Here is a 20,534-nt window from a genome sequence, read left to right on the forward strand (position 1 = left end):
GTATATTACACCAGCAAATACACAAAACATTGAAATAAAATTAAAAAATACTTATTTATATCTGGGTTTGTTAGTTTTTTTGCCATTTGCCAATGTGAATCTGCCAGTTTATGTTTACACTGCTTCCAAATGATAAATGGACCAATAGAAATGCACCAAAATGACTTGGATTAAAATCCATTGAAACCTGTAAAGTTGCCATTTTTAAGATACAAGGTTTGTATTAACTAGGGATGTCCAATCCAGTCACATTTTAATGGATTGGGTATCAGCTATGTTAATCCCAATCCAGTTCCGAGTCTTTGTTTTAACCATGGTGCAGTTTGGAGTTCCATCTGGTGTCCTCAAGGCTCCATTAACAGAAATTATTCACCGCCAGCAGCAGTGTGGACGTTCTCGGAAGGTAACTGAAATGAGCTTAGAGTCTGCATTGTGGAGCTACTGTACAGTGGAACATGAAAACAGACCATAATATCTAAAATGTTATAAAACTATAGCAGAAACCAGCACTGCATAGCGCATTCAGAACCCAGTGGAGACTGACGTCAATGCTAACACGCACTATATAGAAACCCAAATCTTAGCACATTCACTTCACTTTAAAACAGCGATTTCACATCAGTAGACGGCAAACATCAACAGATATCAGTTCAGAGTGTGTACCACTTTACACACACACACACACACACACAGATGATGTGATTTGATTGCAGTGTTTTAAAGGAGCTGGGAGCTGAATGGTCAGGGAGGAGAGTCAGACTGAATTATAAGATATTAAACACTCACACATAAACTAAATCAATCAGTCCAGAATGTCTTATTATAGAAACTGTTACTAAAAACACAGTGATTGTACTTATTAATTAGCAGCACATCCTATCTAAACTGTGTGTCTGTATTATTTATACAAAGAAAGACTGGATTGGCTTAGTATCGTCTGATACTTCGCATGAAGAGATGGGATGGGATTGATGGTATAAAATTGCCTGATCAGGACATCCCTAGTATTAGCACTTTGTGTCCGTCACAACAGCACATTAATTATTATTTATTAAATGCATTGGAAGAATTGCCTTGCTGCTGCTGACCAGCATGACCAGTTTTTTGGTATAGAGTATGGTCCTCTGAATAACATGCATGCTTTCAGCACTAGCCAATTAAGATAATTAGCTCAGTTTTCCCAGTTAGCCTCGTGAAGGACTGTAGTAGCTTGGAGTAAACAAGTTACAGAGGGATAAATAGAAGTAGAGAGAGAGAGAGGTAGAGAGAAAGAGAGAGAGAGAGAGAGAAAGGCAAATAGATCTCTTACTCTGGTCAGCATAGTTCTTGATCTTCAGCTCCAGCTGCCGTGAATTGGAGTTCATTCTCTCCACGTTGTTCTGCAGGTCCTTCTTCTCCTGCTCCTGGGAGTCTTCAAACTCGATAAACTTCTGCTCACAGATAACACAAGCGAAAGTGTTATACACAGCACAACTACAGCACAGGACATGAGTTCTCTCACTTACAGCAATACCACTGCCAGCTGGTCATTCAACAGACCCGTCAGTATACGTACAGAAAACTTTCTCAAATAATACAAAGCAGCTCACCAGCAAATGAGACCTTCAAAGCCTTTGTTCCCTTCTGCCTTGAGGCCAACTTTATAAATATGTGTGGCTAATTAAATGTACAAATATCCAAACTCAATTACATATTTTGTACGCTGCGGTGAATAAGCATCTTATAAGCGTCTGCATAAATTAAAATCCACAGCGCTGCAAACGGGTCCAAATTTACATTCCTCGCTTTTGTAATTTAGGAATAAATCAGTCCTTTTGCACAGTTTTCCATGTAATTACTGAATAATAATCCATTGGCTGTAATAAAAGTCTCATAATGTGCATATCGTTTCTATTGGAACTAAACCATATATCCTCGAAATACGTAGTAACTTTACAGGAGAAGCAATAAACCTTCTTAACTTTCAATGGAAGTCAATGTAAGAAGCTATTACTCCACATCATTTTGGAGCATTTCTATTGGTCAATTCATCATGAAATTCTGGTAAATAGAAAGTAAAGAACAACCGACACATTTAAATTATGTCAAAAAGTGAAAGACAGCTTTTTTGAGTGAGAGTAAGGAGATGGATAATAATTAATTACTGTAATTACATTAGTATATGGATACAATGGATAAAAGTGATTACATCAACAGAACGACCATGCATGAGTATCTTCTTGGCCTCATTAAAAAAAAGAATTCTTAACTAGGGTTGCAACATATTACTATTTTGATCAAATAATCGAATGAGTAATCAAGGATTTAGACAAAGATTTGATTATTTGGATTATGATGTGCTTTACTACCAAATATCTCTTATGTAGGTATCAGACATTAGCTTTAGCTTGAGGTTGTTTTATGCATTTGTCAGCTAAGAAAGACGTCAATAAAAATGGAACACATTATTTCACTGTTTTGATTAACTTTCCTGCTAATATAAGTGTGATATAGGATAAATAAACGTGAGCCAATAATTTTAGTGTTCAGTTTGAAAGATTTTTTTATCATAAGTCGGTAAGTTGATTAGTCATTGCACTCCTATTCTATACCATTGGTTTACAATCATTTTTTATTTGGAACCTAAATTATATTCTTGTTGACTTTTTGAAGTTCTACTCCTTTAAGATTGAGGGTGATTTGACCAGCAAAACTGTTCACTATTCCCATTCCTAGACGTCTGCTAAAATAATTCAGAAAAGTAGAGCCACCAACTGGCTCCAATGTTAGACTGGGTCCAATGTTAGACACAACACGAGCAGGAAAAAGCAGGGCAAAAGTGATAGGATGTCTGACGAAGGCCCAAGATAGATGGACTCTAACAGCCTTATTGTTTGGCTTCATATCTCAGCTTCCACCCACGACCACTGAGTGTCCGGAACAGAGGGAAGACTGGACATCCTGGCCAGCTGCCTCGGACTACTCTACTCTACAGCATTTTGAGTTCTCTCCTGAGGATTCTGAGCCAGGGGCATCTCCAAACCCACTGATGTATGAGGAATCACACACATTAAAGCTCGCTATCCTGAAGACAGGCTAATGCCATGTACTCAGAACATGACTTTTAAAGTTATTAGTCTACACGACATCAGCAACAGGGGTTCACAAATTGCAAGATCCTTCCCTAGGAGGAACCCTTAGCAACAACATGTATGTCTGGTTGGTCTCCAAACGAAATGCTAGGAAATGATGCTATGCCATGTGCAGAATAGATGTCCGTAAGAATCGAGAGATCAGAGATATTTGTAAGTGGACTTGCAGAGAAAAAAACAAGGTCCAAGCAGACTGCCATGCTGACTACACAACTCTTCTCCTTTGGTTTCCACTGTCACAACCCCTGTCTTGTGCTCTTATTGGCTGTAGCTCGTCACTGCACTCACTGCCAGGCACAACTGGGTCACTACTGGATTTGGACTCCCCTAAAGTTCCAGATATTCAGTAAACCAGATGTCTTTCAGGCTCCTACGAAGCACCCGTGAACTTTCAGGTCACGTCTTTGAACAGTTCATAAACAGCAAAATTTGCCTCTGATCTGGAGCCTTTGGTAGCAATCTCCAAAAAGTGTTGCAGAGTGGAAAGTCAGGGCTAAAATCATGTTGTGTGATCTTAGCATAACATAGGCATGAGCAATAATGCCTTAATATATTACTATAATACTAAAAAAAACTGTAGTCAAACTAATGGAGAAGATGGAATGACAAAGACTTTATTTTGGGATCAGAAGCTGGTAACTTTTTTTTTTATTATTTACTAGGCCTAACCCCTAAATGTCAAGAGTTATGACTTTGCTGTACAATGCAAATGCAATTACTTGTTATTTTGTTATATTTGGTAATGTGTTACATGAGCATTACATTTGAATTTGATCATTCATACATTCTGTGTAGACAAGTTTATGTTTGCACTAAAACCCAATGTTTTTCCCATTCGTTTTAATGTCAAAGAACAAAAAACAGCCTAGTTTTGCCTAGAATCGTCAATGGCATTTCAACAATGGGAAGTTTGGGACCATAATGTCTGCTCCTTATTTTAAAAAAAAGGTTCTGTGGCATAAAATATGACTATTCATGAACCATATCATCTCTCCCTGCCTGGTACTCAAGACCTCAAGCTTTGCCCTCAGAGCCTTAAGATGTAGACATATTTCCTAGTTTTTAGAGGTGAAGGGCCCAGGACCTCTTAAAGATGGCGCGGCCAGTGGCTAGCGCGGTAGTGATGCTAACCACATGGCAGCAATACTAACGCCGCAGTAGTGATGCTGGGTGAGGTCGGCCTCCGGCGCAGTAGCGATGCCGACGCCACGGAAGCGATGCTAAAGCCACTATAAGCCGTGATATCCATACTAACATTGCGATAGCAATGCTGGACAAGGTTTGCGGTCATTATGGTAGCAATTCTAATGCCGCTGCAGTGATGCCTGTGCCATGGTAGTGATGCTAATGTTGCGTTAGCTGTGCTAATAAAGTGATAGCGAAGCTAACGCCACTGCAGTGATGCTGGATGAGGTTGGCGGGCAGCACGGCAACACTGCGGTAGCGAGGGTGGGAGAGTGGACGTGCTATCACTTAAGACTTAGACAGACAAAAATGCCACAGTATGTCAGTATGTGTATTGGTGTAACAATGATGTTTTCAGGTGTGATACAGTTCTAGATTCTTATTTTTGATGTGTTTAAAGCGTCTGGACTTCTACTTGCCCTCAAACAGGACCTTCAACAAGCCCGTACTATCCCTACCACGCTAATCTGATAGGATGCCGACAGATACCAAGCTTTGGTCATTCACACAGGTTTTCTATGAAACAGTAAGAGAAAGAAGGAGACCATTATTTTGAAAAAGGTGCTGTGGCATAAAATATGACTATTATGTTTCATGTACCGTCTCTTGTGACCCTGCCTGGTACTCAAGCCATGCCCTCAGAGCCTTAAGATGTAGATCTGATAGGACGCCTCCAGATAGCTAGCCTTGGTCATTTACATTTTTCTATAGGGCTGGGTAATAAATACTATATTGTGATATTTAAAGACTATCGATACACAATATTTATCACGATATATGTAATCACAGACTAAATACATCAGTAGCAACATATTTAGATACTCCCGTACTAAATATAGTGATTTTTATTCAACATCTGCTGCACTTACCTAATTAAACCTGCACCTGCTATATCCTCGATATGCTTAGAAAAGCATATTATCACGATAACAAAATATATCATGATATGATAAAATATCGTCATATTGCCCAGCTCTATTTTTCTATGAAACAGTAAGAGAAAGAGACAAAAGGAGACCATCAGAAGACAGTGGAATAATTACACCCTAAACCATAACCCCAATGCAAACCTTGTGCATCAAGCTCGAGACTCAAAGATCAAGAATCCTACTGCTGCCAAAACATCCCCCAAGCACTGAAGGAAAGGGGGAAGCCTTCGAGCGTAACATCAATGGGTAGAAACCAGAAGGAGAGACTCAGGCATATGGGAGCCTCACAGCCCTGCCCGTCACAACAAAGGATCACGTGACATGGAAGTAACAGAATCCCAGCGTGGCTCCCCACTTGGAAACTCCCCCAGCCTCAGTCAGGCGGTAGGGCAAGGCCCTGTCGGAGAGCAAGGCTCAGTAAGAGTACGGGCTGACGGGGTGCTGCTTTCTGTGTCACTTTCAGTCCCCGTCACACAGCCACCACTAAACTACTCCAGCACCCCCAGCGCAGAACTGAAGCAAGCAGAAGGTTCTTGTCACTTTCCTATCGCATTCGATTAATGTCATCTTTACACTGTACACACATGCAGGTCAAAGGCCACTACTAGCAGTGAGGGCCTGTTGGTAGTCTAGAGGACTGAGCTAGTCGAATGAAGCACTAAGCTGGTGGAGATCTAACACCAAAAGCCTTGTAAAGGTCAGATGGGTGTGATGCTGATAAGGACTCAAAGCTCTGTATCTCATGTCTTCAGAGCAGCTTCAGGCTTTCCTGAAATGCTTTTTCCTGGAAGCGTTTCCTGGAATCGTATTCCTGAAATTTTTTTATACTACAGTCTGCACTGGCTGTTGGTTGTACATAAAGAAAATATGCTGGTATAATAAATGAGCTGTTCACAATACTTACAATACATAAATTCTGGTAGACACACAGTAATTCATTTGTGTTCAGTAGGGTTGGGCACCATCAACTTTTTACACAGTATTACATATTACTGCGGTGCGGGTGGGGGGGGGGGCAAATAGTCTGTTATGCAAGTAGCGCAAATGGTTCTATATACCACCTCAACCTGCCTTCTTTTAAATCTGACAAATGATGAAATACAAAGTTCAGTTTGCTCATAGGATGAAAAATTTCACATTTCACATTTGTCATTCAATTTGTGTTAAATCGTCCATCTGACAACATCTGCTATTGTAAAACTGCTCTGAACCAGGAGAGAGAAGCTGGTTATCCATAGCTCACTTATAAACATCTAGACGAGGACAGGCTAGCTCAGTTTCAGATACAGCGAGGATCAGACAGCTGCTGATGGCCACAGCCAGGGGTATGGACTCCACGCGCTGCTTTTCTATGGGATCGGACCAGACAGTCTAGCCTCACAGCCTCATGCGCATCACTAAGCCTTGGACGCCCATGAACCTGATGCTGGTTCACCAGTTGTCCTTCTTTGGATAACTTTCGGTAGGTACTGAGAACTCCAACAAGACAATTTGGCCCTTGACAGAGACACTCTGATCCTTATGCTTGTCCATTGTTCCAGCTTCCAACACATCAACTTCAAGAACTGACTGTTCACTTGCTGCCTAATATGCAGATCCCACTCCTTGACACCTCCACTGACAAAAGGCAGGAAAGCCTCCAGAGATAATCAGCGCCATTCACTTCACGTCAGTGGAGCAACAACATTATTTGTAGCACTTGTAGCACAGTAGCCCAGAATCTCTAAAATGTGTGCCAAATGTTGATGTGGCAACACAAGCACAGTGACGGCTGTATTGACATTTTGAATTCAAGACATTTTGAAGGCAAGTAAAGGCAAGGAAAGGAACTCAGGTTCCTCGTGGCTGTCACATGTTCACAAGTGAAGTTCATTCTAGGACTTATAGTATGTAATATGTATTGTTAGTGTGGTAAATTACACACCACAACGTCACAATATGGTTTTCCAAATGTACAGTGAACACTGTTTTATAACTAAGTGGATGCCGTGCTTTCCTATTCAGAACTAGGCCTGCTCGAATGCTGGGTAGTTGAGAGCAGGAGAGTGGGCTGAAGTTTTTCCAAATTCTTTCCAAAAGAAAAGCTCCTCCACTCCATTCATCCAAAAGACCACACAGCTGCACTTTTATGGTCACTAAACCGGGCCAGATTGTCTGTGCTAACCACTAGCTTTTGCAATGGTTTGCGAAGGACAGCCTTATCATTATGCAAGCTGGGTGAGGTTAATGATGTAGTCTGATTTACAGGCTGGGTTTAGGGAGTTTCAAATTCAGCTCTTTTTAGGTCACGGGTAGCAGTGGCTAGCAACTGTCCTGTTTAAGCCTCTGCTTACAATGCTAAAAATAAAGGTTCCTAAACGGTTCTGAGTTTGGGAAAATGGTTCAGAAACTATGGGTGGAGTAGAAGAGCCGCAGGCTATTAGATGATTGGTTCTTAAAACTCTTTAAAGTACTCACACACTGAATTTTTAAAACTGTTCTTTAGGGAACCAAACATGGTTCTTATATGGCCTCGCTCTTAAAAACCCTCCCTGCCACCTTTATTTTTAAGAGCTGGTCAGTGAGCCGCAATGGCCAAGACGCCTCCATTCCAGCAGTAATTCCCTCCTGGCTACTTTAATTTCTTTCTCTTTGGGATTGCTAGACTAGGGTTCTCTAAATGTTCTTTAGTAAAGGCAAAAGCAACTCAGTGACAACTCAACTGACAACTCAACTGACAATTTAACGAATCATTTGAATGCTTAAATGGTTCTTTGCCTGTGTTTAAAAGGTTCCTTCACATTGGTGGAAAATCACTTGTTGGTGATTCTATCTAGCAACAAAAAGGGTTCCGCTACTGTTAAAACTCTCAGGGTGTTTTTACACTAGTACTTTTTTCTGGACCCAGGTCTGCTTGCTCCGTAAGTTCTTGAAAGCTGTTTTCGAGCCCAGGTGCGGTCCAGAACACCAATCTCTGGTCTGCCCGAAAGCTTTTTTTCTTTTTTCCTAACTGCTTCGACTTATCGCCTGCATGGCTAAAAACCTGCTCCTACAAGAATGGCTGCTTTGTTTACAGGTGTTCCAGCACAGTGAAATGCAATGACTACAAAAAATGCTGTGTGTTTGTATCCAAGGAAAAGAATGAAAATCAATAAACTTTTTTTTTTTTTTTTAAATGCACAAAGTGATGCCAATTTTTCTTTTTTTTTTTTACTTTTTCCTTTTTCTGTATGTACGCAGAGAACTGTGGGTAACCAAGGGACAGGAAGGCATAGGGCATAGGCTGCATCTCTGGGCTGTATATGAAGGGTGCTTCATTTTGGAACAGCCTTCTATGACTTAGCATCGAGAAATGCAGCCCAAAATCGGACCTGGGTGCAGACTTGTGTATTCAGGACAAGTGTGAAAATGGCCTTAGACATCACATGGCTTAAGAACCACAATTCAGTTCCCCAAAATATGTACATGACTTCACTGAGTGTCTGTCTCCTGTATGCAGCTCATTCTGAATAAGGCCTAGTACATACTAAAGACCTATTAATAAAACTTACTAATATCGAAAAAGAATAAACCATCAAAGCTAGGTCAAGCTATATTTACAAAGGCACAACGGTAAACAGCCTGTTCCTCCACATCCAGTGATGTGGCAGCGGTATGCTGTCACCCTGTTCTGAGTGAGGTTGGGGACAGTGACACAGTAAAGACACTCAGAAGTGCTGAGTCACGCGAGTCGCTCATACAGCAGCAGTCTGCCTACATTTAGCCTGGACTTCCCACTCAGACCTCCATGCCATGTGGCTCCCGCAGGAAAAGCCAGAAGCTAGCATGTAGCTTCTGCTAGCCCTCATGTTTTGCCACATCAGACAGGCAGATCCCCTACAGAAATACTTTACAGAACCCCTACAGAAATACTTTACAGAACCCCTACAGAAATACTTTACAGAACCCCTACAGAAATACTTTACGGGTTCAGCACAATGACTCTTCAGCAATAGGGAGAAAATGACAGAAGCTGTGCATTACATTATAAGAAGGAGAGGCAGGTCTGGGGTGGGGAAGGCTGTCCCTACATAAGCCCAAAGTCAACCGTGAGTGAGCAAAAACCTCTGGCTTAACTGGAGGATGTGACAGCCATATTACACATAATCCCAGTTCAGTGTCAGTAATGGATAAAGCTACTGAGCAGCCTTCAGCTGTCAAAAGAGGGGCTTATGTTGTAAAACACGTGGAGAAGCGAACAATGCCTATCAACCTCCATTAATCTCCCTTTCCAAAAACAAATCTGAGCAACCTATTCTCCTTCTAGTCGGGCGGGGGGCAACACTGGGGGGCTACAGCCTACATGCTGCAATTCAAACTTAACAGTAGGCTCACTGACCATTAGGGTTATCATATTGTCTAGACATCTAATATTACACAACAACAACATAATAATAATGATAATGGAATAAAAATGCTATTGTATATATGCACCCACCAAGCACTGTAGGTATTAGGTACACCAATTCATTCATGCAATTATCTAAACAACAGGCTGGTTGGTGTATTTCTATATATGTAGAGGTCACCAGAGAATGGCCAGATGGGTTCAAGCTGACAGAAAGGCTACGCTAACCCAGAAAACACATGTATACAATTGTGCTGAGCAGAAAAGCATCTCAGGTTACACAGCTCTTCCAACCTTGAGGCTGGTGGGCTACAACAGCAGAAGAGCACATTAGGTTTCACTTCTGTCAGCCAAGCACAGAAAGCTGAGGCTACCATAGGTACAGGCGTGCCAGAATTTGGCTCCAACAGCATGAATCTATGGATTAAACATGTCTTATGTCAACAGTCTAAGCTAGTGAAGGTTTTCCTGTTTTCATGGCACACTTTGGGCTTATTACTGCCAATCATTCATCGCTTAAATGCCACAATCTATTTGAGTATAGTTGCTGACTATGTGCATCCCTTTGTGTCCACAGTTAATATGCTCGGTGAGTGTATAACATAATAATAAATGATTATAATTGTGTATTGTTGTGTTGATGATGCATTCTGAATGGTCTGGTAGGTTTAATTTCGCATGAACATTTTTAAACAAACTGCTCTGGAGACTTTATTTTCCGTTATTTCCATGGTGCTGTTTTCTAGACTAGGGACCATTTCACTAGTCTTGGCCTAGCCTTCCTATGTAAAGCATTGTAAGGTGTGATCACGTTTGTCCAACTTAGAAATAACAGAACCGTATGTACACAACCACAATTGCGGTTCCTAAAAACCAGTATAATGTTGCTGTTGTCATTGCCAGAGAACGCCACGAATCCACCAGCTAACAATACGAGAAGAGGAACATATAGTCCACGACTACACTGCATGGCTTGACTGTAGCCTAGTTAAGCTTGAATCACAGACATCAACAATCACTCTATGAGGCACAGACTGTTTGTTTACCCGAAAGTGGCAACAGCTGTCTGATGATACCGCATTAGCACAGTTTACCAGCTGATTCTTTGCCCCGTGCAAAGTCTAGCCCTAACAAGGCATTAAGGATGGTGCATCTCAACACAACAGGGTGCAAAGAAGAGAGGCCCGATTCAACAGTGCACCAGCTGAGTGAGCAAGGGTGCAGCACTAAATATTCTATAACAGTCAGTTCTACCTTTTCAAAAGGCATGTGAAGATCCCAACATCAGGGGGTCAGCATAGCTTGGATTTCCTAAGGGGAAAGCGATTGATGTGGCAAACTTTCTGAAACATTATTTAGTGATGTAGAGTGAATATTCAGAGAGTCGGAGTTGATAGTAGAGAAACCTACAGACTGATTTTTTAACAGTGGTGGGAATGGCAACTTGGGGTTGAGATGTCTACGGTGCAAACACAGCCATTTTTAATATTGAAAATGATCAGAAAGCCTATACATGGCTTCAGTGTTGTTCATATCTAATGTTGATTGAATGATAACAAAAAATTCCAGTTTACACAATCCCCCACTTACTCAAAATACAGCTCCTCTGTGAAGGCATGCCTGATGTGTAAGTTTCGTGCTGGAGCTATACCTAAAAAAAAAAACACTGACATGGCATAAAAGTCTGGATGTAACAGTATTGGGCAGATATTACAGAAAATGCTTAAAAAATTCCAGCAACAAAAAAATCTCAATCAAATCTAGCCTAAAACAGCAAACTTCCACACTGAGCGATGTGATGATGGCTGTGTGTTCTTGCCCTGTGGGGTAGCATTGAGTGTATGAGTAGTTAAGGCAGGAGAGCCTACTTTTAGATGCTGAGCTTAGCTCAACTAGATCCTCCGATTTTAATATCGCAATCAAAAAAGAAAAAGTGGTGGCGTCTTCTCAGATGGACTAACATATGGGGTTCCTAAAACATACTGGGCAGTGGTTAGGGTCATGGGTTACTGATCAGAGGGTTGTGGGCTCAATACCCACGATTGCTAAGCCCTTGAGCAAGGCCTGTAACTTCTCAGCTCCAGGAGAGCTGCAGCATGGCTGACCCTGTGCTCTGACACTGGCTTTTTCTAAAAGTAAAATCATTTTACTGTACGACAATAAAAGGTTATTACTGTAAATGTGTCAACCATTCCTTTATCCCCAAATGCCCTATTCTCCTATACCCCAGACCTGATTGTGGCCAAAGCCAGTGGCTCCCAGTCCTCCTAACACACTAATCTGCCAACTGACAAGCCCTAGCCCTTCCTCAGTCAAAGTTGGTCCTCTTTTAGAGCAGAGAAATCCCTGCAAATAGGCATAAGAATGCTATTCCAAGACCACAACACTGGCTGAGTTATCTCGCTGACTGAGAAACCCTGCTTTGTGAGTGCAGCCCGGGGTCTGGAGGAGGAGGAGGAGGAGGAGGAGGAGGAGAAGAGGGGGGCAGGCAGCTGCAGCAACAACACAATGAGGCCGAGCTGTTCTCAGGCTGCTGGCAGAGGCAGCAAGAAAAGGATGCTGGCTAGCCTAGCCTGCTCACCTCCTCGGCGTGTTTCCTCAGTGCCTTTTCCCGCTCGTACTGCGTGATGAGCTGCTCGTTGTCCTCCTTCAGCAGCTCGAGCTCCACTTCGTGCTCCTGGTTCTCCGCGAACACCGAGTCCAGGTTCTCCAGCACGGCCACCACCAGCGGCATCAGCTCCTTCACCACGTCCTCGTCGTACTTCCCGATGAGCCGCTCGAACTCGCGGTAGATGGAGCTGGCCAGGCCCGACACCCTCTCGGACATCATAGCCGACGTGCCCGTGTCGTCCTGGTACACCACACCGTCCTCCAGCTCCATTTTTCCCCCCCGGTTCCCTTTTCCCGTCGCTGCTGACGTGCCCTAGATTTCGACCTCCCGACAGGCGTAACTCCTCTTCTATCGCCGACAACTGTTCAAGACGGAAGGGAAAGCGCCTCGGCTGCTCCTCCGTCCCTCCGTCCGTATAGTGTAGTGTTATTCCGCCGTCTCTCTCCCTCTCTCTCTCTCTCCCTCGCCTCCTCACAACGGCCGAGTTGTTGACCAGACCGGCGCGTGGTGACGTCACGCCCTCCTCACAGAGACTGGGATTGCTCCGGCGTTCAGCACTGAAGTTAGAGCTCTGTCTGCAGACTCTCGGCTTATTGTCTCCCTGTTTATGGTCGTGTTTGCGTTTCTAGCGTAAAATAAAACCGTCCGGAGGACACCGTGGTGTTTACTGAGGGACTGGTGACTCTCACGTCCAGCCGCACACAGAAGCGCGGTCTACGTGTCACAGACCGCTCAGCTGACAGACCAGAGACCTGGTCCGTTTGTTAAAGGGATATTTCCACCAAAAATGAACTTCACACAATATTCTCCCTGCCTACCTCCACTGCTGGCCATGCTCAAGACGTGATGGGTGGACGAAGCGTGCTTCTTTTGTCTACATGACCGCAGATATTTTGGGTAGCGCCAGCTATATTAGCATCATCAGCCCAGTGGTAAACTTTCAGGCACTATGTCTTCAAGGAACAGTTATTGCTTTTGAGGTACGGGGAACCATCATTTAACATAACCTAGATAACTTTTTGGGGGGTTTTGTTTGTTTTTGTTGTTGATTTTTTTATATAGCTATATTAATAAATGAGTTGTAATGTGGTGCCTGTAATCTGACTGGGTCAGCTGCCTGCTGAAGGCTTTTCAAAAACAAGCTAAATGAGCCATGGATAGAGAGCCGGAGTCGCAGATGGACAGACAGACAGACAGACAGGCAGATAAGTAAAATAATAGACAAAGGTGGAGAGGGATAGACAGACAGACAGACAGGCAAATAAGTAAAATAATAGACAAAGGTGGAGAGGGATAGACAGACAGAGTTGCAGATAGACAGACAGGCAGATAAGTAAAATAATAGACAAAGGTGGAGAGGGATAGACAGACAGACGCTGTTGAAAATGGACAGACAGACAGAGTTGCAGACATCCAGCCATGGATAGAGAGCCAGAGTTGCAGATGGACAGGGAAACAGACAGAGTTGCAGATGGACAGACAGACAGACAGACAGGCAGATAAGTAAAATAATAGACAAAGGTGGAGAGATATAGACAGACAGACGCCGTTGAAAATGGACAGACAGACAGAGTTGCAGACATCCAGCCATGGATAGAGAGCCAGAGTTGCAGATGGACAGGGAAACAGACAGAGTTGCAGATGGACAGACAGACAGACAGACAGGCAGATAAGTAAAATAATAGACAAAGGTGGAGAGGGATAGACAGACAGAGTTGCAGATAGACAGACAGGCAGATAAGTAAAATAATAGACAAAGGTGGAGAGGGATAGACAGACAGATGCCGTTGAAAATGGACAGACAGACAGAGTTGCAGACATCCAGCCATGGATAGAGAGCCAGAGTTGCAGATGGACAGGGAAACAGACAGAGTTGCAGATGGACAGACAGGCAGATAAGTAAAATAATAGACAAAAGGTGGAGAGGGATAGACAGACAGAGTTGCAGATAGACAGACAGGCAGATAAGTAAAATAATAGACAAAGGTGGAGAGATATAGACAGACAGACGCCGTTGAAAATGGACAGACAGACAGAGTTGCAGACATCCAGCCATGGATAGAGAGCCAGAGTTGCAGATGGACAGGGAAACAGACAGAGTTGCAGATGGACAGACAGACAGACAGACAGGCAGATAAGTAAAATAATAGACAAAGGTGGAGAGGGATAGACAGACAGAGTTGCAGATAGACAGACAGGCAGATAAGTAAAATAATAGACAAAGGTGGAGAGGGATAGACAGACAGACAGACGCCGTTGAAAATGGACAGACAGACAGAGTTGCAGACATCCAGCCATGGATAGAGAGCCAGAGTTGCAGATGGACAGACAGACAGACAGAGTTGCAGATGGACAGACAGACAGACAGACAGGCAGATAAGTAAAATAATAGACAAAGGTGGAGAGGGATAGACAGACAGAGTTGCAGATAGACAGACAGGCAGATAAGTAAAATAATAGACAAAGGTGGAGAGGGATAGACAGACAGACAGACAGACGCCGTTGAAAATGGACAGACAGACAAGAGTTGCAGACATCCAGCCATGGATAGAGAGCCAGAGTTGCAGATGGACAGGGAAACAGACAGAGTTGCAGATGGACAGACAGACAGACAGACAGGCAGATAAGTAAAATAATAGACAAAGGTGGAGAGGGATAGACAGACAGACGCCGTTGAAAATGGACAGACAGACAGAGTTGCAGACATCCAGCCATGGATAGAGAGCCAGAGTTGCAGATGGACAGGGAAACAGACAGAGTTGCAGCTGGATAGACAGACAGACAGAGCTGAAAAAGAACAGACAGAGTTGGAGAGGGATAGACAGACAGACAGACAGACGAACAGCCACCCTTGAAGGTGGACAGCCAGCCAGAGTTGCAGATGGGCTGGAAAACAGGTAGAGTTGCAGATGGACAGACAGACAAAGATAAGTAAAAGAATGGACAAAGTTGGAGAAGGATAGACAGACAGACAGACGCTGTTGAAAATGGACGGCAAACCAGAATTGCAGATGGACAGACAGACAGATGGAGATAAGTAAAAGAACAGACAAAGTTGGTGAGGGATAGACAGGCAGACAGACAGACAGACGCTGTTGAAAATGGACTGACGGATGGACATCCAGCCAGCAGATGGGTCAAACCTAATTGTTTTTGTTAGTTATTGGTTCCTCCTAACAGAACCCACACCAGGAACAAACTGAGGAACTTAGCAAGGTGACCTGCAGTGCAACAGAGAAAGCCTATAGACACGTCAGATTTTCTGGTTGCCAGATTTTCAAGTCATACACATGAATGAATATTTGACATTCTTTAGGGTTTGCGCAGTTCATGAAGGTTGAAGAGTGAAGCTTATAACCTTCTTTTTGACATTAACTCTGGGCTTCAAAATAGCCGATCAAAAATACATCAAAAGAGCCCTCCATCTCATAATCACCCAGTACAAAGTATCAACTTACTTCCTTATGTGATTAGCAGTGTGAAGTTAGCTTACACTGCCCAGATAACATGTCCATGTTGGGACTGCTGTATGGGCAGCCCAACTGGGAACCAGAATGCTTTGTCCTCGGGTTCAACATTGGCCCCACATATGGATGAACACCAGGGTCAGTGATGAGACCATGAGGGGTTAAACCTGTGCCCCACCTGGGTTGTACACTGCACATGAGGCCTGGATCAGACCCATGTGAGTCTAGAGTGGGCGGTAACAATGTGAACTATTTGGGAAGCCCAACTGGGTCCCAGTAACAATCCACCCGACCCACACACCTAAGATCCACCCACCTGAGCCCCACATTAGCTAAAGAGATCAGAGCTAAACCTTAGCCAGCAGGCTAACACTGGTTCATTTGGGCTGATTATAGTGCATTGCTCCTGCTATATAGACTCTATTAAATCTCAGTATTGAGTATAAGTGTATTTAGGATTTACTTTTTTGGTTTATAGGATAACCTTGAATAAATGTTGTCAGCATATTAACTGTATTAGTTTATATATATATATATATATATATATATATATATATATATATATATACAGTGAGTCCAAGAAGTATTTGATCCCTTGCTGATTTTCTTCGTTGGCCCACTAATAAAGACATGATCATTCTATACTTTTAATGGTAGATGTATTCTTACATGGAGAGACAGAATATTAAAAAGAAAATCCAGAAAATAAATCTAAGGAATATATATTAATTGATTTGTATTTCATGGAGTGAAATAAGTATTTGATCCCTTAGTATTCATTAGCAGTTCTGGCTTTTACAGACCAGTTAGACACTCCCAATCAACTTGTTACCTGACCTGAAGCCACCTGTTCTCACTAATCACTTGTGTGAAAAACACCTGTCCACAGAATCAGACAGATCACACAGATTTCAAGTCTCCAACATGGGTAAAACCAAAGAGCTGTCACAGGACCTCAGAGTCAGAATTGTTGACCTTCACAAAGCTGGAATGGGCTACAAAAAGATTAGTAAGGTGTTGGATGTGAAAGTAACAACTATTGGTGCAATTATCAGAAAGTTTAAAGAGTATAACATGACAATCAACAGACCTCGGCCCGGTGCTCCAAAGAAGATTTCGCCTCGTGGGGTGGCAATGATGCTGAGAACAGTCAGCATCATCGTCCTGCAACCACTCGGCAGGAGTTAGCAAATGACCTGAAGGCAGCTGGGACCACAGTTTGCAAGGAAACAATTGGCAACACTTTGCGCAACAATGGATTCACATCCTGCAGTGCCCGAAAGGTACCCCTGCTGAAGAGAGCACATGTGGAGGCGCGCCTCAAGTATGCCAATGATCATTTGAAAGATGAACCAAGTTATTGGGAGAAGGTTTTGTGGTCAGACGAGACCAAAATTGAACTTTTTGGCCTCAACTCCACCCGCCATGTGTGGAGGAAGAAAAATGCTGCCTATGACCCCAAGAACACTGTGCCCACCGTCAAGCATGGAGGTGGAAGCATAATGTTTTGGGGGTGTTTCTCTGCCAAGGGTACAGGGCTACTTCACCGCATCACTGGGAAGATGGATGGAGCCATGTACCGCACAATCCTGAGGGACAACCTCCTCCCCTCTGCCAGGGATCTGAAAATGGGCCGTGGTTGGGTCTTCCAACATGATAACGACCCTAAACATACAGCAAAGGCAACAAAGGATTGGCTCAAGAAAAATCACATTAAGGTCATGGAGTGGCCCAGCCAGTCGCCAGACCTCAATCCGATCGAAAATCTATGGAGGGAGCTGAAGGTCAGAGTTGCCAAGCGACAGCCCACCAACCTTCATGATTTAGAGAGGATCTGCAAAGAAGAGTGGGCCAAAATTCCCCCTGGTGTGTGTGCTAAACTTGTGGTTAACTACAACAAACGTCTCACCGCTGTGCTTGCAAACAAAGGCTTTGCCACTAAGTATTGAGTGTGTTTGGCAAGAGGGATCAAATACTTATTTTCCTCATTGAAATACAAATTAATTAAAATATATTCTTTAAAATTATATTCTGGATTTTTGTCTTGATATTCTGTCTCTCCATGTTAGAATATATCTACCATTAAAAGTGCAGAAGGATAGTGTCTTTATTAGTGGGCAAACAAAGAAAATCAGCAAGGGATCAAATACTTCTTGGACTCACTGTATATATATATAAATGTCTATACGTATAAAAATAATAACTATAATACTTAGTATGCTTCATTCTAATTCTTGGAAATAGTGCAGTGAGGCCTTTAAATACCACATACCACATAAACTAACTTGTGCAGTACACAGCTGAATCTGTAGAATCAAGACATTTTAGCACATAAAATATCAGATTAAAAATGGTCTCACTACAGATGACGTGTCTCTAATAACTGCTTAAGTGTTACAGTTAATACTCCATGGCCGTGTTACTGTAATGCATCTGTGACAGTAAATACATCACCAGTAGTTACACTGTAGTTGTCGCTTGGATTATTTATGTGTCCACAGTTATTAGTGGGACCGAATATTGTACCACATTTGTAAATATGTGTTTCATCACAAAGACATTCCTAGTCAACACACTTCTCACACTGCACTATTACTGGTTATTTGCAGAATTGAACATATTAGGGGAAATAAAACATGCATAAATTGTGGAACATTTAATATGATATGTTTGGGTTTTTTTTTGGCAAATATCTAGAATTGGCGCTCTAAAATGTGTCCTCTAGAGGACAATACAGGGCAAAAAAGTGTCCTCTAGAGGACAATACAGGGCAAAAAGTGTCCTCTAGAGGACAATACAGGGCAGCCAATCAGAGCAGAGATCATGCTCAGGCACAATGTCCCAAACACCCTGCTTAACTCTCAGGCAGAAGGAGAGGTTGGAAAATTGTCATGAAAAAAAAAAAATCATCATAATAGTAAAGCCACACAAATAATGTAAGTGGACCTCTAGAAAAAAAACAAAAACAAAAAAATTACAAAAAATATACGATAAGGGCCCTTTAAACAAGCGCGTTTAGGGGCTTCTGCTCGGAAGATCGGCAGCCCCCTGGTGGTGAGACCATCATAAGTGAACCCTATGATGAACTGATGTACGCACTGCTAATAGTTCTATTTTTACAAACTTTTTATTGTGGTATTGTTCAGTTTTGACTGTCCCAGGTCCCACTGTGGTGATGCTTACAGGTCCTACAGTAGATGGCGCACCAAAGTCGTACTGTACAGTGTGAATATCTGGCAACCCTGCTTCAGACTCACGTTTGTTTGTACGTTAAGAAGAAACACGGCAGTTTCCTTTGGAATTAGCTAGCTAACAGGTATCTGGATTACTTTACCCTTTAAAACCACAATAGTTTGGAGTGGCCACGTTGTGTTTGGGGGCAAACTAGCCAAGTTATGGTGTACAACGCCGAGCAGGTTAGCTCAGTCAGTTAGCAAGCTAAAGTTGGTCCTCGTGCGTTTTTCTGGCGTCTGCTGGTTCCTGAAGAGTTCACTTGTGCAGGCATGAATAATAGCTAGCTAGATCCTGTATCCTGTATCGCTGTATCTGCAATAATAGCTGAAAAAAGGAGCTAAAGTTCCTCCTTTTCCTGGTTAGTAGCTAGCTAGTCACTGTAATCTCAGCTGCAGCTGCTGCTTCAGGTGCTGAGGCGACAGCTGGAGCGGCACGCAGCCCCACCACACCTAGCCATTTGACATTTGGTTGAAGACGGCATACGGCCTGGTGTACAGCTGCGGACGGATATAGCTACTAAGTTTGTATGTGTGCACTGTTACATGTAGCTGGACGAGCCTATTTGACTGATTTGCCCTTGCCACCCAGGGTGCGTGTGGTGCGTGTGGGACCGGGCAGGGTGGCAATGCACCTCTGCTGCCTACGGGGACGCTGGAGCTCCAGGGAAATTCCACACCAACGATGGAGAAGATTAGCTGTGACCCAAAGGTGAGACACCCCTGTAGGTGCAGGACATGACACCTAGCGCCGGGATATCGATAACAGGGTTGTGGGTTCGATTCCCAGGCTCGGCAAGCTGCCACTGTTGGGCCCTTGAGCAAGGCCCTTTACCCTCTCTGCTCCCCGGGCGCTGGAGTTGGCTGCCCACCGCTCTGGGTGTGTGTCTGTACTCACTGCCCCTAACACATGTGTGTGTGTGAGTGTGTGTTCACTACCAGATGGGTTAAATGCGGAGGACACATTTCGCTGTACAGTGTACAGTGACAAATACGTGCACCTTAACCTTAGCTGTTACCCACTGCCACTAAATGTTTGGATTTTCCATTTCCGTTCTTTAGATTGCAGAGCTCTTGAACACGAAGCTGGGAAAGTACCTCAGTGAACATCCCTTCTTGGCAATGGTGCTGCTGGTGTTTGCTGTAACATCTGCGGTTCCCATTGGACTTTTCCTCATATTTGCTGCTGTTACGTCCATCGCTGTTACAGTATGCTTCGTCTTTGCTGAACGTAAGTATGAAGTGTGGACAGTGACTAGGCTTTCATGGGCCTCAGTGCAAAAGAATAGTACAGTGATGAAAAAAACTAGTCAAGGCTGGTGGAGTATATTATTATTATTATTATTATTATTATCATCATCATAGATATTCACAGATGTATAATTGCAGTAAGGGGTCCCATAAAAACCTTAGGGCCCTCCATGTGACTACCCTACCTGCGGTTAAGGTAGACACTGGGTGTATACACAAATTCAGCATCCTGTGAAGACCTAAATCATCATTTGAAAAGGACTGCTTCCTCTTCTGCCTGTTCACATTTGCTCTTTTTGTCCGGTACAGTTTTCCTTTTGGTGATTGGAGGAGCCACCTTGCTATGTGTTCTCTTCTGCCTTGT

General features: G+C 43.2%; 2 protein-coding genes across 10 annotated transcripts in view; one reads left to right on the forward strand and one right to left on the reverse strand.

Moving 5' to 3' along the window:
* spag9a (sperm associated antigen 9a) overlaps positions 1 to 12,897 on the reverse strand; it is a 55,122-nt gene extending 42,225 nt beyond the window's left edge. For 5 of the 9 annotated variants that reach the window (XM_072693680.1, XM_072693674.1, XM_072693677.1 and 2 more), the window contains exons 1-2: positions 12,193 to 12,897; positions 1,310 to 1,430 (exon numbers count right to left, since the gene is read on the reverse strand). In XM_072693680.1, the coding sequence (XP_072549781.1) occupies positions 1,310 to 1,430; positions 12,193 to 12,492 (421 nt within the window). In that variant the 5' untranslated portion in view covers positions 12,493 to 12,897. The remainder of the gene's footprint in view (positions 1 to 1,309; positions 1,431 to 12,192) is intronic. The other 4 variants (XM_072693678.1, XM_072693679.1, XM_072693675.1 and 1 more) reach the window with 1 other exon arrangement.
* rps2 (ribosomal protein S2) overlaps positions 1 to 20,534 on the forward strand; it is a 267,844-nt gene that overhangs the window by 216,900 nt on the left and 30,410 nt on the right. The gene's annotated exons all lie outside the window — the stretch shown is intronic.

Source organism: Salminus brasiliensis, chromosome 12, assembly GCF_030463535.1.
Source record: "Salminus brasiliensis chromosome 12, fSalBra1.hap2, whole genome shotgun sequence".
NCBI lineage: Eukaryota > Metazoa > Chordata > Actinopteri > Characiformes > Bryconidae > Salminus > Salminus brasiliensis.